The sequence below is a fragment of the Zingiber officinale genome, chromosome 8A, assembly GCF_018446385.1.
Source record: "Zingiber officinale cultivar Zhangliang chromosome 8A, Zo_v1.1, whole genome shotgun sequence".
Taxonomy (NCBI): domain Eukaryota; kingdom Viridiplantae; phylum Streptophyta; class Magnoliopsida; order Zingiberales; family Zingiberaceae; genus Zingiber; species Zingiber officinale.
The window spans coordinates 74947224-74971332 of NC_056000.1; the positions used below are offsets into that span (position 1 = coordinate 74947224).

General features: G+C 35.5%; 1 protein-coding gene and 1 long non-coding RNA gene across 3 annotated transcripts in view; one reads left to right on the plus strand and one right to left on the minus strand.

Moving 5' to 3' along the window:
- Positions 1–24109, minus strand: part of LOC122009571 (probable polyribonucleotide nucleotidyltransferase 1, chloroplastic) — a 41770-nt gene that overhangs the window by 11882 nt on the left and 5779 nt on the right. For both annotated transcript variants that reach the window (XM_042565779.1, XM_042565778.1), the window contains exons 2-13: positions 22745–22813; positions 20312–20418; positions 20199–20241; positions 20043–20126; positions 16711–16775; positions 16424–16580; positions 13494–13550; positions 11219–11332; positions 5415–5678; positions 3088–3162; positions 1439–1552; positions 366–458 (exon numbers count right to left, since the gene is read on the minus strand). In XM_042565779.1, the coding sequence (XP_042421713.1) occupies positions 366–458; positions 1439–1552; positions 3088–3162; positions 5415–5678; positions 11219–11332; positions 13494–13550; positions 16424–16580; positions 16711–16775; positions 20043–20126; positions 20199–20241; positions 20312–20418; positions 22745–22813 (1242 nt within the window). The remainder of the gene's footprint in view (positions 1–365; positions 459–1438; positions 1553–3087; positions 3163–5414; positions 5679–11218; positions 11333–13493; positions 13551–16423; positions 16581–16710; positions 16776–20042; positions 20127–20198; positions 20242–20311; positions 20419–22744; positions 22814–24109) is intronic.
- Positions 5685–8689, plus strand: LOC122009573. Its single transcript, XR_006119588.1, has 4 exons — positions 5685–6916; positions 7044–7170; positions 7385–7447; positions 8544–8689. It is a non-coding gene; the product is annotated as an uncharacterized LOC122009573 (long non-coding RNA).

A 24109-nucleotide genomic window follows, 5' to 3' on the forward strand; every position in this document is an offset into this window, starting at 1 on the left:
AGGTAATACAGTAAATGTTCAACTAGGTTATATACTAAAACCTCCAAACAAACAAGTTTTTATTGCATTACATAGGATTGAACTAAACAACATTAAGTTATATTTTATTCTCTATAACCTTAGTTATGTAATTACCAGCCAAAGTTATGCATGATAACTTAAACCAAACGCACCCTAAAGGTAAGAAGCATATAAGAAGCAACTCTCATCATATCTTATAATTGCTGTGACAATTGAATTAACATGTAATGGTCAATTAGCATGATCATATATATATATATAATCAAAGAAATAAAAACAAAAGAAATAATATTCTGCTCAAAGATTATTTAATAGATATGAATTTCCACAGAAATAAGACACACCTGAAGATAAAATCTCTTTAGTTCTTCTGTATCTACCAGATTATCTATTCTTTGTGCCATTTGCTTGTCTCCAAGAGTGACCACTGCAAGTGACTGAAAAACCATAACGTCAAAGGCAGATTTCATGAATCTCAAGAACATCCTTCTATCTGAAAAACATGGAGAATTGCCCCAAGATTAGGGCTCATAAAGTTGAAAACCCAACTAGAGCCTTTTGGTTGAAAATGACCAACAAGTAACTGTCTAAAAAAATACCACGTTTTTTGTTTTTGTTTTTAACAAAAATATCTAGATGGAACAACAGCACAAACAAAAAATCCTTTGCAAAACATATTCATGGACAAAAATTGGGATATCATTATGTGTATTTATTGTTTTTGCAATCATTTATGAACTCAAATTTTTTAACAATATTTTTGAACTTTTTACAGTTTCAAAGTATGTTTAAAACTTCATAAGTATTTTGAACCATGATTTGAATGGTATACCAAGCCAAGTAAAACAGTCTAATATCTAATAAATTACAAGAACTCAAATAATAGTTAGCACAAACAATGTCTCCCATGTCATTGTGCCAATAACATTTCATGTTGATGAATGTCATTTCACCTCTTAGCACACTAATCAATATAACTTGAGATAATATTTTTTTTAAGTTTGTGTCAATACAAAAATAATATCAAAATCAGGCAATGCCAGATGGAAAATGAAATTTAAATTAAGTATATAATTATCTTATCTTCTTTTTTTTCTTCATCCTTCCAAGCCTAATGTTTCATTGACACTATACATCAAAATATCTGCATGATACTAAAATAATATCATTCCACTCAAAAACCAAAATATTCGCACCAATCAAGATTTTGAACCTCGGAAAATACTATTGTTCAATTAATAAAAGAAAAACTACTCACCACTATGTGATCACATGGTAACAACTAAGCTATACATTAATTCCCAGCTGCCAGTTAAAGCTTACTTTAACATGACTCAGCTAAACAGAAACAAAAAGAAAAGACATGAAGAGAATCTTAATGCTGAAAACTGAAAAGTAGAGCTTTAGTTCACTTTACCTGTGTTTCTCCACGAGTGAACAATGCACTTCCATGTGCCCTAGGAAGTAATCCACATTGTGAGTTTATTGGGCGGATTTCTGTTGGTGTTCGACCGTCACTACGTCTTCCGTCCTGTGCTTGGAAGTGTATACAAACTTTAACAAAGCTAAAAAAAAAATGAGTTAAGAATGTGATAGTAGATGTTCGCCATTCTTGAGTTCTCGAATTTAAGGAATAGATGAATTGATTAATTAACAGAGTAACGTTGAAGCAGATAATTTAAAGGACATAATGTAAAAAGACTACTGATGTTGAGTATACAAATTGTACGCTGAGATAGATCCAGTATTATAAAATATTACTTTAGAAGTAGTAACTGTCATGTACATTTAAAGCATGAAGTACGCTAGGAAAAAGGTTATAGGAAACAAAAACATAATCTAAATTAAAAAATATCTTCAAAACAATTTATACGAGCACAATCAAATACAAGGACCATGAAGTGATTTTCTTGAGAATAATGCAACCAAAAGATGCTTCCCATTATCTGATTAACCAAAAAAAGCCTGCAGCAAAGACTCAATTGTCCAAGTTTGAGTTATTTTTTCACACTATTGATTTTGTATTTTGCATTTAGGTTTTCATAGAAAGAAATGTTATCCAATGCAATTTGTACTTATACTTTAATATTTGGTTGGTTACTTGTGCGTTGAAATCGAAATGAATCAGGATCAAATTGATTTGGATAGAGATTAAATTACAACTCAAATTTGGTTTATAGTTGGATTTGATTATTTAGGATCAGACCTAGTGATGGCACCATTGCAATTAATTATATCTAAGATGATATCCTTTCTTTTCCATGTGATTGATTATGATTCAACTATATGTTTGATTGATTGGAATTTGCTGAAGTGTGTAATTGAGGGGTGGTGAGTGGCTCCTTATCCTCACTGTGATCAAATTAAGCTTTAGTACTTCTATTATCACACATAATAATATATGATAGTACTTTATCTCAATAAAGAGTATTAGCTAAACTCCCAAAAATCACATTGATATTCAATGTTCTCAAACTTAGCAGTAAGATTGTTATTATCACACAATAATAATTTTCCAATAGATCTTTCTGAGCCAACCAACGATTCAACTCCAAAATAAAAATATCATGTCAAGGCGCAATCTACAACCCCTCTTTCTATCTCAAGGTTATATCAGCGATTAGGTTCGGTGGCCCATCGTGTGCTGCAAAAGTTTCTAACAGTTGTGTGTGTGCGTGCGCTTAAGATATTGTGTATGTAGTGGAGAAGACTTATGGCATATTATATGTCAAGGGACAGATCAATCGATGTCAGAGAGAAAATGTGAGGGAGTTGGTTTATTGTGATTTTGACCCAAGAGAAATGTAATGTATTTGATGTGGGTAGTTGATTGAGCTACAAAGTATGCCGATTAGGTCGCATTTTATGTTGGGGTTAAGATTTTGCAATTGTTTGGTATTCCATCTTGTGGAATTGTGTCTGGATCTATAGGACCTATTTGCCTTCTACAAATGTGGATTTTTGTTCTTATTGGAATTCACATTTTTGGATCTTGTACTTCGTCATGTGAAAGCATAAACAGATTCAACATGTATGTAAACTGCATCGGTATAATGAAAACAATACCTCCACAATCCGCTTCCTGAGAAAATTGGATGAAACTTCTTTAAAGACCAGCTTCACATCAACTTCAGAGAATAACTATATTATGACAAGATAGACTATGTTAAAGATGTAGAAGTATAAGAAAGGGGCATATAAAACAAAATTATTTACATATAAGCAATGCAAGGATTTGTGTAGATCAATAGAAGCTAAATGCACACTCTTGCAAAGCAATGTTGACAGTGTTGGCACACTGTCAATTCTTTTCTCAGTTAAAACTGAACATAAAGGTGAGGCAAAATACAAGAGAAAATGACTTCTGAAATAGAAGGATATCAGCCTAATCCATAACTACATTGCTTAGACAAAACAGTTTCTTTCACCATGTCTACTGAAGATAATAAGAGCAAGCAAATTTCCCAATGTCAAATCCAGCTAATGCATGTACTTTTTACCTGTTAGCACTTGACAAGATGTTCACCTACAAGAATTCCAATGATAAGAAAGAGGACAAAATAGGATGACTGTTGTTCTCCATTCGCACAAGAAGAAAAAAAAAGAATAAAAAGAAGGAACCAAATGTCAGTCCCAAATGTCAGCCCATATATTAACCAAGTTAAGAAAGCAAAATTGTCATATCAAAGACAATATGTATATTCCAAATCTAATTAGACATGACTCAAACTTGATAATTAACTAAGCAATCTAATGAAGAAATCAAGGCACTCAACTGACCACCAGCTAGTAGGTTACAGATCAACATACGTGCAACAAATACTTTAAAAAACAATTGCAGGTGGACTTTGTTTGGTATCTACAATATCTATTCTAAGAGTACCTAATATATATAATACAATGTCATCTAGTATAAGGTCATGGATTAATGTGCTTGAAACAAATATTTCAAAAATACAGTTCCAAGTGCTCTTTGTTTGGTATATACATTATTTATTCTAGGAGAATCTAGCACCTATATTCAAATACAGCCAGTGAAGACGGATGCAAATTCCTAGTTTATAGTAAAACTTGAGTTGTGGAAAGCAAAATGCAGGAAACTAAAGGTATAGATAAGTAGAACAAAAATTGAATAAAAGAAATGCAATTTCAATTAAAATAAAAAAATTGATGGAATAATTAAGAGGGATGTTCATGAAATCCTTGTAATTAAAAGCACTCAATATCTTGCATCTTCTAGCATTCATGTGAAAGGAATAGATGATGAAAGAATAGAGGGTTGAAATGCAGAGAAGCTTCTCGTGTCATCGTCACATTCCCTTCAAGATAACAGAAATTTTTATAAGGTATCGTTTTGTTCTGGTTTCTAACCAAACAATACAGTTTTGGTAGTATGTCATGCCAACACTCACACGCTGCATATGCTTAGGTAAATTCAAATGAGTTTTATTTCTAAATCCTCTTACACTTGACTTATTTACCTCCAAATATAATCCTGTTGCAAATAAAAAATGAATTGAATTAAAATTTTAAAATAATAAATTAACAAGATAACAATTGTAGTTATAATATGCAAGGTTCAAAATTTCGAACAATGCCGAAGTTTCAATCTGAGTGAAACAATACTGTTTCGATATCGTGTAAATGTTCTGATTCATAACGTCGGTGATAGATTGAAAATCAAAAGAAGAGGGAAATGAAATAAAGAAAGGAGACATTATTTGTGCTAAGTGCTCGAATTTTGACAATTTACCGAAACAAGACGTTTAATGGTTTGCCTGCCGAAGTTTCAATCTGAGTGGAACAATAGTGTTTCAATATCGTGTAAATGTTCTGATTCATAACGTCGGTGATAGATTGAAAATCAAAAGAAGAGGGAAATGAAATAAAGAAAGGAGACATTATTTGTGCTAAGTGCTCGAATTTTGACAATTTACCGAAACAAGACGTTTAATGGTTTGCCTGGCACAAAAAATATTTAAAATGGCATCATCAATAGCCTATAGTTAAAAGTTAAATCTATTTGAGAAGAAAGTGCAAGGGTAGAGTCAATCTTATAAAAACAATAATTTTAATTAATTTAAATATTTTTTAAAAATTATAGATTTTCATTAAGCGCGATTGAGGGATAAGAGTCATATGGCCATCCTCAAATAATTGGCACGGCTTAACAACTATACACATTAGTAAAAAGAGCTTGATTGGAGGATAATTTAATAGGCACATCTACCAAAGACTTCTCAGGTCTCTGATGTTGATGAAGAAACCAAAGGTCAAATCACAGTCCTTCAAAGAGAAGCTATACAGTAATCAATCAAAATAGAAAAACTAGAAATAAAGCAATATGTTATACACCTGCAAACAATTACCATTTAAAGTCAAGGGAAACTCACCAAGGGCATAGGTCTACGCAAGACAGGCTTTATATGGACATCACCTTCATCAACTTCACCATCAGCAACTATAAGATCATCTTCCTCTTCGTCCACGTAAATATTATCAGAGTCTTCAGCTGCTCCTAAGGTATCCTCTTTGAAAATGTAGCCTTCTTCTGTAAGTACCTTTAATACATTTTCTTCTATAGCAGAAAGAGCCCTTCTTCTTGGTATTTTGTGTTTTATTTGCAGTGCTTTTATCAAATCATCCCCAGCAATGTCCTGAATACAAAAAATACTTATTTACAAACAAAAAGAAAGAAGGTTAGCATTGCAATGCAAATTCATCTGTGGCCTGTGGGACTAAATCCTAGTTTAACCAAAAGACAAGAAAAATTTGTTAATATGCAAGTATATTTAGTCATAAATGTACAAGCACATATCTGTGTAAATATAGATAAAGAAAATGCTTAATATCGCATTATTATGTTTATTCACCAACTAGTTCCACATTCACACTTTGTCAAATCATCCATTTCCACAAGTCAATATTGAATAGTTTTCTACCCTTTGCTTTTCCAATTAACTGATAATTGATAGGTACTTAGCAAACATCATAGTCATATCTTGAGTTTAGCTGGAATGATTTAAATGGCCTCCAATCTATCACCGACACCATGCATGTAAAATACCGTAACACAATAATAATAATAATAATAATAATAATAATAATAATAAGGTTTAATGGACGAATAACTTTAACGAAATTTTTAGAAATTTTTAGGAATTTTCTGGGAATTTTTTGAAGCTTGTATGACGTATTTTACGGGGATGAGTTTATTGGGCTTGGAGGAAGCCTATTTGGAGTACCCACTTAAGTGGGAGTTGATTAAGGAATAAACTTAAGGTTTAATTAATTAAACCCTAAGTATAAATGTGAACTACTGTGCCCTAATCTCCGCCGAAACCTTTTCTTCCGATCTCCTCCTCCCCTCTCCTCTTCACACTGCCACCGCCGCATACTCCCGATTCCTCTCTTCACCGTGCCCTAGCCACTTCTCTTCCTCTTCTCCTGAATCCCTCTCCTTTTCCTCTTCACCGCCGACCCTCCTCTCCCATCTCCCGATCTCGCTGCACCGCCCGATCGTGGGTCGTCGCCGCCCGATCCGTCGACGCCTTCCCTCTCATGAGCATCCATCATAATTCCGACGTTAGATGGCACGCACAGCCTGAGCCTTATTCCGATCCACTGTCGCTCTCTCCCTCTCGTCTCCGATTGTCAAAGCTGGTCGCCATCTTCCCATTCCTGGCTGTGGACACCAAGCACTCGTCGTGAGCCAAGCATCCGACCCTAACGTGGTTGCCGCGTCGGCTCAGATCCACCGTCTCCGTGCCCTAGCTCCCGATCCACTCACGGTGTCGAGCCTAACCAGGCAGCGTCGTCATTCTCCTCTGCCCGGTTCACCACCACAGCAATATTTGGGTTTCCGTTAGAGAGGAAGCTACAGATCTAGATTGAGGTAAGACATGTTGGTCTCATACTAGTAGCGATCCGAATTCCATCGTTGTATTGGGAGGTTTCGATTGTTACTTGCAACCATCTTCACACGTCGATCCTTGATAAGGCTCCTTGCTAACTAACCACAGTTGGTCAGAAGGTCTGCCGACAGTCCAGGAAACAGAACAAAGACCATGGTCACCATTGCGGCAGTAGACTCTGATTATCGCTGATTATCTCCAGTTATGAGCCACCAGCAAACCTCATTGGATTGTGGTGAGTATGAAGGATTGAGATTTGAGTCAATTCAGTTTTGAATTGTTAGTTAATGGAAATGGTTTGAGTTAAGCCTAATTGGAGTAATGAATTTGGTTAATTAATAGATTTGGTGGTTAGTAACTGATCATGATGTAAATGCGTATGATAGATCCAATTAGGGTTAGCTAATTGGTTTATGTATAACCTAGCTAAATTGTATATACTGATGCAGGACTTTAATTTGAGACAAGGGTCTCGACGTGGAATTGTTAGCACAATCGACAAATAAAGGCAGGTACCTTTGACTTATCTCTTTTGATATTGTCATTCTGATATGCGTAATAGGTTATAGCTAGTAATAATGGTTATGTTTATATTTGCTTGGTATGTCACTACTTGATACTCGTAGTATGCCCATATTGTTATCTGTTATGCATTTATGTTTATGCCTCTTGATTCTTGCCATGTGTATTTATGTTCATAGAAGTAGTGACATACAATGCATTACCAGATATAGGCCTAGCTACTAGATATACTTGGCATGTGTACCTAGATTTATTATCTGGCATATGTACCTAATTTTATTATCTGGCATGTATACCTAGATCCTTGTTATGGACTCAGTTTTCCTTTTGGTACATATTATATGGAGGTTGATATTTTCAGGAGTTACATGCTTTAATGTCATGCATCATTTTGCATGATTGCATGCTGAGCGATTGTCGGCTCCTTTATAGTTGAGCACATCGCTAGTTACATGATCTGCACACACAACCACTCATGGGTTAGTGGTACATCAGGCAGTGTGTGCAGTTTGCTCTGTCAAGGCTCCGTTGGTCCGCTCATGGGTAGTGTGACTGCAGCATGGTAGCGGGCAAAGATCCCTCCTCTTGACTATGACACAGGGAGATGAGAACTTAGGCTCCCCCACTATGTTTGGGGTACGAGGATAGGTGTACTCCGATAACATCCTATCCACTCGGTCACTCAGGAGTAGTGATAGCAGAGTGCACAGTTGTCATAGCCCTACCCACTCAACCTCACCATCGCGTGTGAGGTGGTTGACTGGCGTTAGGGGTGACCATGTCATTTGCATCATATGCATGGATTGCATTTATTGCTTGTGATTGCTACATTTTGGATGTTGCATTTTGGTGGTTACATATAATTGACATGCATACAGGAGACGAGGTATTTGGTCTGACGACCCTTGTATCCGGATAGGAGGTCCTGGTGAATACAGCTTCTTCTGTTGTTCAGTTTTGCATTTCCTGTTATTATTCAGAAGACTGTACTGCATGATTATTGCTGATAACTATATCTTACTATGCATGTCTGCTCGATACCCACTAAATTCTTGAACTCACTCCGTTGATTATTTCCTATTTCAGGTTGAAGCCGTCAAGAGGTTCCAGTTGCTAGTCCCCACTCTGTGTCGATATGGTTTTCTATTTCCGAACTTTGGTTCCTTGTTATGTGAACTAGACTTGTGATGTGAAGTTCTTGCACTCGTGTATTCTATATCGAGATTTTGGTATGCTGGCCATGTTTTCCGCTGCAATGGTTTTCCATTGTGGGTTGTGTTTTCCTCACTGTAGTGAAACAGGTTTTGTATATATATATATATATATATATATATATATATATATAACTGCGTGGAATGTTTATTTAAATTATTATTTATGTTCCGACCGTGTTGCCCGCGGATTGAGAGACCCTGAGGGTTGTGTATTTATGGATTCAGATTGTCACCGATACAGGGGAGATGCTGTCGGATTTTTCTCTAGCAGGGACTCCTGGGGTGTGACAATGCATTAGAGCATCAGCATGATACTAGAATAATATCTTTCTAGTCAAAGACTTAGACTACAACACAGCTCGAGATTTTGAACCTTTATGTCAAGTGGTATCGAGTTTTGGTGATTTACTAAAATGACATATTTTGGCAGGTACAAGATTTCAAACCATGAGTGATAGATTTGCTAACAAAGCCCTAAGGGTGCGTTTGGTTCGGGGTTATTCTTGATAACCTTGGTTATCCATCCAAGGTTATCAACAAAAACCTTGTTTGGTTTAGGTATTCGATGATTCCCAAGTAATGTTCTATGCCCGACACGTCAGCAAAAGGGTCATGCAGCCCGGAATCGGAAAACCTCAGAAAACTAAGGTTTTTGTTGATTCCGGGGTTAACGAATTTTTTTTACCAAAAATACCCTCCGATAAGAAAAAACATGAAAAAAAGAGAAAAAATGTAAAAAAATATTAAAAAATGTAAAAAAATGTTTTAAAAAATTTAAAAATTTATTTTAAAAAAAAATAAATAATTTTAAAAAAATAAAAAAATTAAAAATAAAAAATAAAAAATAAAAAATAAAAATTTTAAAAATAAAAAATAAAAATTTTAAAAATGTTAAAAAATTTTTAAAAATTTTAAAAAAGATTAAAAAAAATTTATAAAAATTTAAAAATTTAACATTTTTAAAAAATTAAAAAAAGTTTAAAAAATAAAAAAAAATTAAAATTTTAAAAATAAAAAAAAAATTAAAAATAAAATAAATAAATAAAATTTAAAATGTAAAAAAATTAAAAAATATAAATATAAATAATATAAAAATATAAAAACATTAAAAAATAAAAAAACACATAAAAAAGTAAAAAAAAATATACAAGGAAAAAGAAAAGTAAAAAAAATAAAAAAAATAAAAAATAATAATAATAATAATAATATTATGTATAGTTGATTTTATAACTGAGGGTAATACGGTAAAATATTAAACTAGGGTATTCATTAAAACCTTCAACCAAACAAGTTTTTATTGCATTACCTAAGTTGAACCAAACAACATTTGGTTATGTTTTATTCCCTATAACCTTGGTTATGTGATTACCTGGTAATCACATAACCAAGGTTATACATGATGACTTGAACCAAACGCACCCTAAGAGATACTAAGACTTAGTCTATTTATTACAAGAAGATAGGTATTCATAATAATTTTTTGCCAACTTGAGAGGGAGTGCTAGAGACCTAAAGGTAAATACCAAAGGCCGCCTAATTGTAAATATTCTCACTTAGAGGATTAAAGCTAAAGGTAAATACCAAAGGCCGCCTAATTGTAAATATTCTCACTTAGAGGATTAAAGCTAACATTATAGTGATGAATAATGCCTACAAGTAGAGGGGCCTATAGAGGGGAAGATTCAATAATTTTCTCATTAATTCATGAGTTATAAGTTATATTCAATTGTTAAAAAATTTATAATTTTAACAATATAATTTACTTATAAAAAAGTGCCGATAATAACATACATATTTATGGATAACTTATAAGTAATATCAATATATATTACATTAGAAATATACTTTATAAGTTTATATATTATACTTAAGTTATAAGTTAAACATTTGTATCAATTATTATAAATTAATACAAACACCACAAAAGTATATGTTGAAGCTATCTTATAACAAAGCCAATCACCCACCACATGTGGTGGTACTCATCTGCCATGCATGCCCACTTACAAGCTAAAAATCCTAGAATTGAAGGAAGCTTAGATCTCCATCTACCTGATCCTCATCTAATGATCTTGTCCATTCTCATTCAATGATCTTTGTCTGGAAGTAAGAGTGACTTTTCATCTCAATTGATACAAAAATACACAAGGTCCGTACTGCATTATACTATCAGGCTGCGTTTGGTAGGGGTGATAGGATTAGGATTATATTTTCAAAAAGTTACTAATATGCCGTTTGGTAGGATTTATTAGGGGTGGGATTAGGGTTGATTAAGAGTGGGATTCACAATCCCTAGATTTGAGGAGTGATTAATAATCCTATCCCCAATCCTATCCTACTAACTCAATACTAATCCTATCATCCCTACCAAACGGAGCCTCATAGTTTTGGCAGACACAAGAAACACAGTAGCAAGCTACCAATGCAAGTGTAAACCTATATTGATATTCACTCAAAAAAAGTAAATTTCACCGCAAACTTTCAATCATGCTCTAGGAAAGTTGTCTCAATGAATCAATGGAAAGTAAGGTAGGAGAGAGTTCATACTTCAACATGCCTATAAAGATCATTTGGAGGTAACTTGATAGCTTCAATCATTTTCTGCTTTCCACACCTTTTTACCAAGGCCTCTGCTCCATGGCATATCTCTCTTATTGCAACCTAGTGTGGAAGGATCATGTTAGGAAATACTTTAATCATAAAAATTTGAAAAACATTACTAAAGAATTCTGTACAGAATTCTGGTAAAGAAAGCACTTTAATCATTTCAAAAGAAAAAAAAATTACAATAATCAATGCATTACTTAACAATAAAATCAGTAAAACGATGGCAACCACAGATACAAAACTAGTCAGCGTATAAAAATGGAGATGTGAAAAAGTTTTCCTCGGAAGATATAATGAAGATGGATAATCAAGTAAAACAAGTATTGCACATATCTATCTGTATAATAATTAATTAGTAGAAGAAAATTTATGAAACAAATAATGTAGACGATAAAACTTATGTTCAAATACACATAGGAAGAGACCCATAGATAACTTCACAATGTTATTGAAAATAATAGAACCTGTTCCTTCAAGCATCAATATCTAGCAATGAATTCTTAGACTACCAAAAACAAAACAAAAAAAATTATCAACCCATTTAATTCAGCAAGAATACCAATTAACTGATGTATCGTAAATCTTACCTAGTAGCTTAAGCTTTAGGTGAATGGTTACCAATCAAATCATATCATCAACCCATTTCTACCCAACCATTTGGGTTAACAACATGAATATCATTCCTCCATAAAAGTATATCAATAGTAATACTTGGCTCCATATGCAACAGGAGATGTCCTCTTTTAGACGAGCTCTAAGAGTGTTTGGGAGATGTTACTGTAGGAATAGGATATTAACGAAGGCTCGGTCCTTAGCGTTGTCTTCGTTAATACACTATGTATGGAGAACTAGAAATAAATGTATCTTTGAGAGTGAGCAATTAAGTGTTGAGAGGATATTCAGGATTATGGTCATTAGGAGTGTACTCTGATTTGATGTTGTGTCAATCATAAGTAGCCACTATAGACTCTTGAACTATGATATGAAATTTTTTCTTATCAAAAAAATATCAATAGATAATGTTCATATTTCTTAAATAACTTTTGGTCTCCCTCTTCAACAAAGATACCTTTATAAACTATTTAAATCTAATTATTGAATTTATTAGCCGACTTCTTTGTTATAGAATTTACAACAAAGGTACCGCTATAACAAAGATACCATCCTAATCTATTTTTAGCATTTTATTGTCGATTGAACCTATGCTTTATTGCTACTAATAGTATTTTTATTTTGGTTCTTCTTTTGTAACTTCACAAGTTCATTTTAGCATCAACAACTATGCTAAACAAACATTTGTATGTGTTATTTCCTGATTTCTCAACAATCCATATGATGAATCATTCCATAGTCTTATGAAATGTTTTTTAGCCTAAGAGGCACACTATGATCCAACAAAACTTCAAAAGCTCCTGCTAACCTCAAGGACAAAGAACATAAGTGCATGAATTGATGATTAAATGATGAAGGAACAGTTGGCATAAACCAAAAATGAGCACAAGAGAAGGATCAAGCCAAGACACAACCAAATTAGCCTGTTAATCCATGCAGTCGTCAGTAATCAATATTAAACAATCAAGTCTCTTGAAGTTGAGACTGAATTTAGTTAGTTGAGATAGATTCTGGTTTCTACTATTATTCAATGATCACATCTATCAAAAATACCCACATGCATCGTTGATGCTCAAAGGATATATCAGGGCCACAAGTCACAGTTCATGAGGAGATAGATTGTGATACTCATTTATATTTTCTGAGGACTCCACTGAACAACTTCGTTTGTTCATAACGCCCTCTCTTAATGACTACATTTGGTACTTAGGCAAATACTTTGAGACATCAAAAATTTCTTACCACCCTCATTTCTACTCAGGTAGCATTTAACCTGCTTTACATAGCTAACCCCAGGTTAAAAATAACAGCAAACATACCAGAAAATGAATGGAGTTGTTGGTTTCAAACACCAACAACTAAGCTATCACAATTCAACGAGGACATAATATATAAGAATTTTCTTTTCACACGTGTCTGCATCATATAATTTAACCAATAAAGAAAAGCCAAAAATGTTAAATTGCAGCCACATCTCTGAATTGATGAGAAGTACTAGCCTAGTTCCTACATCCTCAAACAACCTCCACAGTTACATATATAATGAAATTGACACTTCAATAAAAATAATAAAAAAACATAAAAAGAAACTTAGTAACAATACCTGCCCAACTTCTAATGCCTCAAGCAATTTCTCCTCAGTGAGGAAGTTACAGTAGCCCTGCATAAAAGAATATTACATTTAGATGCTTACTTAGATTATTATTAACCCTAGTCCACCCTAAAGCTAACAAACTATTGACTTATTCACTTTGTTCAACTAGGCGAGCATAGTTATGCTTAAGAGAAAGTATGGAATCATATGCAACACATAATGACGGTATAGAAGTAGTGTAGTATCACTAAAGCAAAGAATTTTCCCCAAAATAAATGATAAAAAAAGATGCTAACTCGTTCATCATCCACATTGTCATCATAGCTTCCTTATCCTCCTTGGTATAAAGAGCACTAGTAGACTCTCTCCATTAGTCCACCTCTAGTTTGTACCAAGAGACACCAATCATGGTGCAGGCATCAATACTTTTTATTGAAGTTGGTTGATTAAGATCAGTAGAATGTTAGAATATTGATCATTGAACTGCCAATATGAAGCCATCAAATAATTCTGCTAGAAAATCACCTTAAATCCTGTAATATAAAAGTTGTTTGAAAGATTCTTTCCCCCTTACCACAGACTTGTAGTGACTCATCCTGGATACAAATACATGGAATTAATTTGCAAATCTTTTCTATTTATAGTTAATTTGCCATATTTTTTTTCTATCTCCCAGTTGCAGATTTTATCTTCAGTCCCACTAATTGAATGTAGCTAGTATAATGCGACAACAAGGCCTCCCATTCCTTCAAATCCTTTTTCATTTTGTACTACACTTGTCTCTCCTTATGTCTCCTCCTCCACAATGATTTCTATCCCTATTCTCCAATCCTGAGCACCTAAGGATTTTGCCATAGCCAAATAGACTGAATCTTGAGAACTGCATCTTCTCAAGTAAGCTTCTCCATGTAATCTGATCCAGACTGTATTGTTCCTTCTCAGATCAGATCTTGCATTGCCCACTGTCAAGTGTGGTGTGTGGTATAATGGTTCTCTTTTGTTTCCCTCTCAAATTTTGTATTAGAGAATGTTTTCTATCTCAACGTTACAGATTTTATCTTCAATACCCCTAGGGGAATGCAGCCAGTATAATGAGACAAGAAGGTATCCCCTCCCTTTAAAATCCTTAATTTTTTTGGTGGTACACTTGTCTCTTCTTATGTATCCTCCTCCACAATGATTTCTATCCCTACCCTTGAATTATGGGCACCTAGGAACTTTTTGCCACAGCCAATTAGACTTTGTGTGATCAGACTGCATCTTCTCAAGTGTCTTCTTCATGTAATCTGATCCAGGCTGTACCTCTCAGATCAGATCTTGCATTGCCCACAGTCCAGATCTGCATCCCAAGCTGCAGTAGACACAAGTTGCATTGCCTCCAGATCTAATCCAAACTACACAAATCCAGGTTTTATCTTCCTGGTATCAGATTCTTCTAACCATAGATCCCACCATTCTAGCCAAAACGTTGTGTCAACTGCGGTTATCTCTTCTTCGTCCCGTCTTCAAATGTTTCTCATATGATTATGATACCATACCCTCCACCACCACATGTTTCTGCAGCACCTCTACGGCCAAACTCTTGCTCATCTGTTTCTCCTGAATCAACAAACCAAAAAGAGATCATAGATACTTTGCCCTTCTCTCAGATACTAGTTGAAGACTTCATTGCTAGTAGCCTCCCGGCACCCAATGTGAAGCAATAGCAGCAGCCTCCACTGGCACTACAAGGTGCACTAGTCATTTTAAGCTCAAGGCACCTATATCTGCTCTTCTCTAAAATACTCATCAATGACTATGTTGCTAGTCGCCTCATGCAATAACCTATATGAAGACATAGAAGCAACCTCCACTGACACAACAAAGCATACCTTCCATTTTAAGGTATGAAGTTGGAAACATCTTCTCAAATCTCAATCCAAGCTGGTCAGACAGGTAAAAATTTTTATTCCATCTTTATTCCACCAATTGACCAGCACTAGATAAGCTCAAATACCTTGTATGTGTGCAGAAGACTCTGTTATGCTGCCATCGTGACGATCACCCTCCATGAGACCAAGCTTCTTCCACAACCCTCCCTGGAGCCCGAGTTCATCCACAACCTTGAATGCAACACTTGAGTCCAAGCATCTTCAGCCATTTGTCTGCAACCCTCCCCCAAGCTTGTGTATCTTCTATTGTTCATCCGAGAGCCTCCATCCATGCTCTAATGTCTTGCACAATCTACGTCAAAGCTTGTGGGCTCCTCTAGACATAAAGCCTTAAATGTTATGAATGATTGTGAGGAGCTTCTTCTCCCAGTTTTGCAACTTGGAAGAATCTTGTAGTAGAGAGATCATGACTCGTGTTTCTCCAGTGACAGTCTACACCTTCTCAAGCTAGCTTCCTTCCCACTCCTCTTATTCTTCTTCTTTTCCCCTACCCATCAGAGTGGCCAATATCATGCCAAAACTATATCATTCTGTTCAGAGAGACCCAACTTGTAGCATGAGTGAAAATTTTAAACCTTGCCTGTAAGCACATCCATACTTTTTGCCCCCAAAATTGTGTGAACCATTCAACGCTCAGTCCAACGAGACTAAAATATAGAAAAATAACTTTAAAAATGGATGATTTTGAAAACAAAGAAGCAGTAAGGATAAAGCATCTTGATCCATACATATTGTTAGTAGATGTACAATCATAGTATGAGCTCACAATGATCCAAATTGTTTTACATGTTTATCTAACTTAACTCGTTGACAAAGAATAATAGCGCAATTGTAAATCATGTTAATCCCTATAGATTTATGTTTAGATACATGGATGCTATTTGGCCTTTCAACTCGATTAGGGTGATAGGCATCGAATACTAAAATATATTAGATACTATTAGTTTGCTTTTGCAGATGAATTACTACAAAAGTTCATGTCGGGGAATCAAATTCTAAAGATCGAACCTCTATCATCAATATAGCACTATCAGTCCCCGCAATTATCAAATCTAATTCTGAATCTTCCATCTCTTTGGTAGTGGGATTGACAATAAATTTATCTCCCACTAAGCCAATTCTGACTCCAGCAATTATTTTAGTATTAGGCACCTCCGAAAGAGCTCTGCGTTTAAGCAATAATTAGCACAAAGTATTGCACTGTAACTAACCAACGGTACAACTTGAAAGGCTAATAACAGTATCTCCGGTAGAAACAAGACAAAGATACATAAATGTGCATTAAATAGACTTACACAGCTATGCCTGCTGCAGTGACAGATAAACAATCAGGAGAATGAATGCCATCATAACTAAATACCTACAGAACATAAGATTTTGCAATTTAAGCTGCACTCACACTTTACAATTTCAAAACTGATAGCAAGGGATCATTTATGGTAAGTAAAAGATCAGAAACTAAAGACTTAGTGAGAAAGAGGATTTAAAAATTTCACAAAATCCATTTCACTAAACTAACCAGGTTTAATACACTACAAGTAAAAGAAGCAATGTCTTCAGAGAATATAGGAAACTTCAATAACAAGAAGTAATAGCTGATCCAGTGAGATGAAAGGAAAAAAAAAACTAAAGGACAGGATCAGCTAACAAAGTGAAAGATATCCGCATCAGAAGCATTCTTGTGAATTTAGTATCTGCTATATATGTTGGACCAGATGAAAAAATTTAACTTTGCTACTAGCAACCAGATTCCAGAAGTTGCTAACATTTTTCAGACTGAGCTACACGATATTCTCAAAATAAGCTGATAAGATTGTTGGTGCAATATCCCCTAGGTCAAATTGGCCAGGTTGACTAAGCTTGAGTCTTGATATTTGGGTTTCGATGGTTGACAATATGTGGAGATTACAGATGCAATCGTCCAATTGGGGAGATTGTTGGAACAATTCCCCTCTGGTCAAGACTAGTTTGATGTGAAGAAGAGTCAAGTAGGTCAAAGTTGACCGGATAGTTGACTAGAAAAGTCCTAGTGAGTGAAGTCAGATAGATAGAAAGTCCTAGTGAGTGAAGTCAGTAGAAGGAAAATCCTGATGAGTGAAGTCAGGTGAAAGCCCTAGTGAGTGAAACTACGCAATTAGAAAGTCTTGGCGAGTGAAGTCAGGGAGGCGAAAGTCCCGGTGAGTGAAGTCGGGCAGTGGAGAAATCCTGGTGAGTAAAGCCAAGTGAAAATCCTAGTGAGTGAAGCTAGGTGAAAGTCCTAGTGAGTGAAGCTAGGTGAAAGTCCTGGTGAGTGAAGCCAGACAGATGGAAAGTCCTACTGAGTGAAGCTAGGCAGATGGAAAGACAGGGTGAGTGAAGCCGGACACATGGAAATCCAGGTGGATCAAGGTTGACCGGACACTTGGTGTTGGTAAGTCCAAGTATGTCAAAAGAGTGACAGGATACTTGGCACAAGGAAATCCAGATGGGTTAAGGGTGACCGGACATCTGGTGGAAGGAAATCCAAGTGGGTCATGGAGGACCGGACACTTGGCACTAGACGGTAAGTCCAAGTGGGTCAAGGTTGACCGGACACTTGACACGAGAAGAAAAGTCCAAGTGGGTCAAAAGATTGACCGGACACTTAGTGAAGAAGTCCCAGCAAGTCAAGGTTGACCGGATGCTAGGCATGAAGAAGTCCCAACATGTCACGGTTGACCGGATGTTGGGTTTGGGAACCCTAGACTTGAGTTAAGCAAGTCAAAGGAAGGTCAATCGATCGGATCCTGATGAGTGAAGCCAGGCAGGCGAAAGTCCCGATGAGTGAAGCTGGGGGGAAATCCTGTTGAGTAAAGCCAGGTGAAAATCCTAGTGAGTGAATCTAGGTGAAAATCCTAGTGAGTGAAGCTAGGTGAAAGTCCTAGTGAGTAAAGCTAGGTGAAAGTTCTGGTGAGTGAAGCCAAGCAGACGGAAAGTCCTAGTGAGTAAAGTTAGGCAGGTGGAAAAACCTGGTGAGTGAAGCCAGACACATGGAAATCCTGGTAGGTCAAGGTTGACCGAACACCTGGTGTTGGGAAGTCTAAGTAGGTCAAAGGGTGACTGGATACTTGACACAAGAAAATCTAAATAGATTATGGGTAACCGGATATCTGATGGAAGGAAGTTCAAGTGGGTCATAGAGGATCAGACACTTGCACGAGACGGTAAGTCCAAGTGGGTCAAGGTTGACCGGACACTTGGCACGAGGAAACTAGTTCAAGTGGGTCAAAAGATTGACTGGACACTTGGTAAAGAAGTCTCAATCGAATGCTAGGCATGAAGAAGTCTCAACAGATCACGGTTGACCGGATGTGTGATTTGGGAACCTTGGATTTGAGTTAAACAAGTCAAAGGAAGGTCAATTGATCAGCCGATCGAATTGAACCGTGTTTCAATCGATCAGCCGATCGATTGAAGGTGGGCTGCGATTGAATGCTAGCCCAATCGATCGATTGGAAGCAAAATCGCGAGCACAGAATGCTACCCAATCGATCGGGCGATCGATTGGGGGATGGAAATCGCACGCGACCCGACACGAGGAACGCTGAATCGATCGGGCAATCGATTCATGCTTTTTCTAGAGAGCACAGAGGCGCTCTGAATCGATCAGCCGATCGATTCAAGCCTCTCCAATCGATTGGGATATGACCGTTGCGAAAGAAGCGCACAAAAGCCTTCTTCCTCATAGCGATTCGGCAGTTCTTCCACTCCACTTCTTGCGATCATCTTTCACAGGTTTACGCCAGTTCTTGAAGGTGTCTTGGAGCAGAGTGTAGCTGCACTTCCAAGATCAAGAGGCGTTCCACACAAGAAGAAGAAGCTAGCTAGGGTTTTCATTTATGTAAATCTTGTAAGAGATTCTTTGTATTCGCTTCTTCTTTTCTTATTGTTGTATTGAGAGGTTGTACAAGGTTTCTCCACCTTCGGTAGTTACCGAGGAGTATTTTTTATAGTGGATGAGTCAGTGAAGGTCGGATCCTTGGATTAGTCACCTCTTCTTAAGGCGGATACCAAGTAAATCTTTGTGTTAACATTGTGAGCACTGGTTGAGTGTTTTCCGCTACAACAATATCATCAAAGAAAGCAACCGAAGCGCGACGAGCTATTCACACCCCCCCCCCTCCCTCTTCTCTAGCTACAAATCGACCCTAACAAAGATGAACATTAAATTAGCGATAGCAAATTAAAGATATCCTGAAACACAGTCTCATGGTGTAGCAAACATCCTCTACCAATAGATCAGGTAGTTGACTTTGCTTGTTATCAGAAAGTTTGTTAAGGCATTTATTGAAAAAATTGAAATCATTCATAAATACAAAGTACAAAAGCATAAACAAGTTTCTTTTTTTTGGAAGGAAAAATATTTTTCTCCTAAACAAAAATGTAAATTTCATATGCATCCAGAACAAGATCAATAAACTTGTTCTATAAAATTAAGAGAAAACTACTATGTTTTGCAACTGTCATGCCTCGTGATAAGTTGCACTCATTTGGGAAGTGCAACAATAATATTTTAACTATCATTTTAATATACTACTACATGAAAGTACAAAAGCATCACATTTGGACAATTCCAATTGACAGGTATGAAGAAACCACAGCAGTTTACCCATGATAATATTTGTGTTTCGTGATAGAAACCCTTTGGCATGGTTGGACGCAATGGTCTATCTATCAACCTGCAAATAAGAACCTGAAAAATACCATGACTTTTTTAGCAACATAGAACTTTCTGCAACTCTGTAAAAAAATTGTTTATCCTGACCTCATGATCTTTTGCTCTTCCTTCTCGTTTGAAGTAACCACCACTGGATCCATGAAAGATATCAGCAATCAAGAAGGAAGATATCAAATTAAATAATTCTGTACGATACATACCTAGTTCGACCAGCAGCTGAGAGACGCTCTTGATAATTTACAGTGAGTGGGAAAAAATCAGAAGGCTCGCTGGGTACATCAGATAAGCACACCGAGCAGTGAACAATCTGCAACTCCAAACATATAGAGTAAAACGAATAATATCTGGAAAAGGCACTCTATCAACCAAACAGGACAGTTAATTTTTCAGGCACTTGACCTGCTAAATTCTTAGAAATTTTAAGATTCACAGTTGCATAAAGTATATCAGACAATTATAAGCTTGTTTAAGATCATAAACACCAGAGTATCGGATTCAAGCTCAACTGACAATGAAAAAACAATTGAAAAATGCTTTAAAATGAGTCACTATAAAATAATGTGGAAGAAATTGAAGGATTAGCATGATTACACTATCCAATATCTAAACTCTTGGTTAACTAGTGATAACATGGAAAAGAACTGAAGGAAATTTAGGGGAGTTTTACAGAAGTTTTGAGCCTTAAAAGAATAAGATTGCTAAGAATTGGAGGTTAAAAGGGCTTTAGTAAGAACCAAAATATTTTCCAACCTAAGAAAGACTAAGTAAAAGTTTTGAGAGTTGGAGCTTAAAAAAGCTTTGGTAAGGCCCAAAATATTCTCCAAACCAAAAAAAAGTAAGCCCAAAATATTCTCCAACCCAAAAATAAGTAACTAGACCTCCACTAGAATTGAATTGTATATCATAGAGCAAGGATTAAGGACTTCTATGTGCTATTGGAATATATTCTCCAATACAAAAAAAGTATCTAAGCTGAGTTTTATATAAGCATGAACTAAGGACATAGTTGATGCTGCCCAAAAGTAGCAGCGTGTGCTAATTAGTTTCCTTGTGCAAGGTTTAAAATTTCGATCCGTGTCAAGATTTCGGTCTCAGCTCGGAATGATATGGTTTCAGTATCGTATCGTCCCATGCCGATATGGTTTCGGTATTTTTTTATTTATATATAGTAATTATAAGATAAATATGTTTATGGTGTGTATAAAAATAAATTGTATATTAATTTTGTATAAGATCTCAATTATTGAACAACTTAATATTGTTAAAAAAAATAATTAAATATAATTTTCTTTAAATAAAATTGATCTATCAATAACTTAATTAAAATTGATCTATCTATAATAATAAGTATATAAATTAATACAAAGATATATAATAATTATATAAATTAACTATTTATTCATTTAATTAATTATTAATTAAATAATATATATTTTAAATAGTAAAAAAAATATCAAGTAAAAAAGATATAAAATAATAAAAAAAATATCAGAATATAAATCTAAATTATTAGAATTTTTAAAGAATTTTTAAATGAAATTTAAAATAATACAAAAAATATTAGAATATAAATAGAATTATTATATTTTTTAAATTTTTAAATAAAATTTAAAATATTAAAAAATAAAATTTTAGAATATTAATTAATAAAATTTATTAAATTTATTTTAATTTTAAATATATTTTTTTATATATTTTATTAGGATAATTTAATGAGGGTTTATAAAAATCTGTTCGAAATATCACACTTACATTAGAAATTGTTTAAATTAATTAAATAGAAAGAAAAAAAATGCGACGTGCGGCGAGGGGCGGCAGATCACGGGGGAGGGCGAGGGCGCTTCAAGCGGCGCCGAACGCATAAAAACCGTCAGTGTCAGGTAGCACGGAACAACATTTCATTCTTTGTCATTGTGTAGGAATACCCGAGAGCTTTCTAAGGAGATAAAGAAGGTGGCATGTTCATCGACGAAGAGCATTGCAATGAAGTAGTTGCAGAAGTTGTCTTCTCACCTCCCAAGAGTCAACTAGCACCACACAAAGCAAAGATAGTGTGGCATCAAATGTAGGTGCCTAAAGAACATGGAGAATATGTCGAAAATAAGAGCAATAATAAGGGAGAGGAGTTCTTGCAAAAATGAAGAAGAACCAGAGTTTAGGTTGGTATCTAACATTCCAAATAGCATGGAGGGATACCTAGTCGTATAGCCTGAAGACTGATATGCTGTATACAACCCTTAGTCCTTTGTCAGACATGTACAAGTAATCCTTAAGACTTTTGTCAAACACGTAAAATAATGCAGTACAGGACTTGAACCATGGTTCTATTGTTCTCAGCACTATGTGCAAATATAAAGATGAGCTAAATATGAACATTATCAAGGTCCTTACAAACAAACTACTTTTGAATAGTTGTCACCATGAGCATCTTAGGTATTGGATTGACAACAATGACAAGAGGATAAGACTTTTTTTTCTTGTAGAACTCCTCTGGGTCTATTCTATTCCACTATAAATCATTAATAAGGAAATCACATTCATCATCATTTTTTAAGGTGGTGACCTTTCAGAAAATACAAGTTCTTAAAAGAAAGAAGCAGAGTCAGTATTGTGTAATAACAAGACAGGCTTACAGTCTCCCCATCAGTGACTGTCACAGAAGCGCTAGCCTGCCTGCCAATATGGCCTGTTTCCACCAATATCTGAAATAAGAATATTTGTGCAAAATCAAAAATTCAGAATATAAAGGGGAAAATGCCAATCAGAAACCATAGCTAAAGAAAACGAACGATATCATTAATGTATGTGCAACATATATAGCAGGCATTCTCAATTTTTTTTACCCTTGAAGCAAGAAGAAACCTCAGTGAGGATAATATGGGAAGGTTTAAACTGGAGTGGGTACACGAAGAAGTCATTCAATGAAAGCTATCAAACAAGTAAACGAGAAAGAAGCACTCAAGGAAAGCTTGGATGGAAGAGGTAACTGATCAGCCTCCTACTGACGGAGATACCGGAAAGAAAAGGTTGCCAATCGAAGAAGCAAAAGGAAGAAAATGTCACATGCAATTTAAAGTATTAGGTGAAAGCCTATGCATGATGTGGGGAGAAAAAATAAAAAATATATTAATAAATTTTATTAAAAAAGCATAGAGATAATTGTTTGATTTAAAAAATTTCAGTTGAAAGAGTTAGAGAAATGAAATCACATTCAACATTGCTGCTGGACACACATACAGCCATAGTTGATCATGAAAAATATTCAAGATGCGGTAGTCTAGAGAGTGCAACAAACCACAAGGGCACCCTTAAAGGTCGTGCAATGAATTTGACGTAGTCAAAAGTGTAGGATCCACATGAGGGATAATCGTAAAAGGAGAAGAGTAAAAGAGGTGTGGATGACCTACTAATCAAGAGTAGAGTACTCAAAAAAATCTCTCCCTCTCACACACAGTGAGAGACTTCCCACCACTAACCTCTACCTACTCCTCCAGTCAAAAATGACCATCACCTCCATCTCTTGAGTCCCCGGCAACTAGAACCATCGTCCGTCCCAACATGAGGTACCACTCCAACCAACCCCTTCCTATTCCCATGTGGAGGTTGAACCTTTCACACCCTACCTATTTCAGCCCTATCGAGGCCCTTTGTGACCTTATTTTTGCTATCAAACAGTGGTCTTCTTCTTTGTTATCAACTAGTCGTTGAGGCCATCCTTAGACCTCCATCTTAGGACAAACCAGGCTGAGCTTCTCCCTCTTGTGGCTCTTCTCCCAAGATGAGATCAAAGGGTAGCTCCTATTCAATCATAATTCCTCCTTTGTGTTGACTAAATTAAGTTGAGATGGACTTAGTGATGTCGAGCAAGATAGCGATTATCTTATGGGCTGACGAAAAGACGAAATTGAGGAGAAGGCAAGAAAAGAAACCACCAAAAGGAGACTTTATTGAGAATAGAGGATTATTGCTCAAACAGATATATAGGTGTTTTATATGGA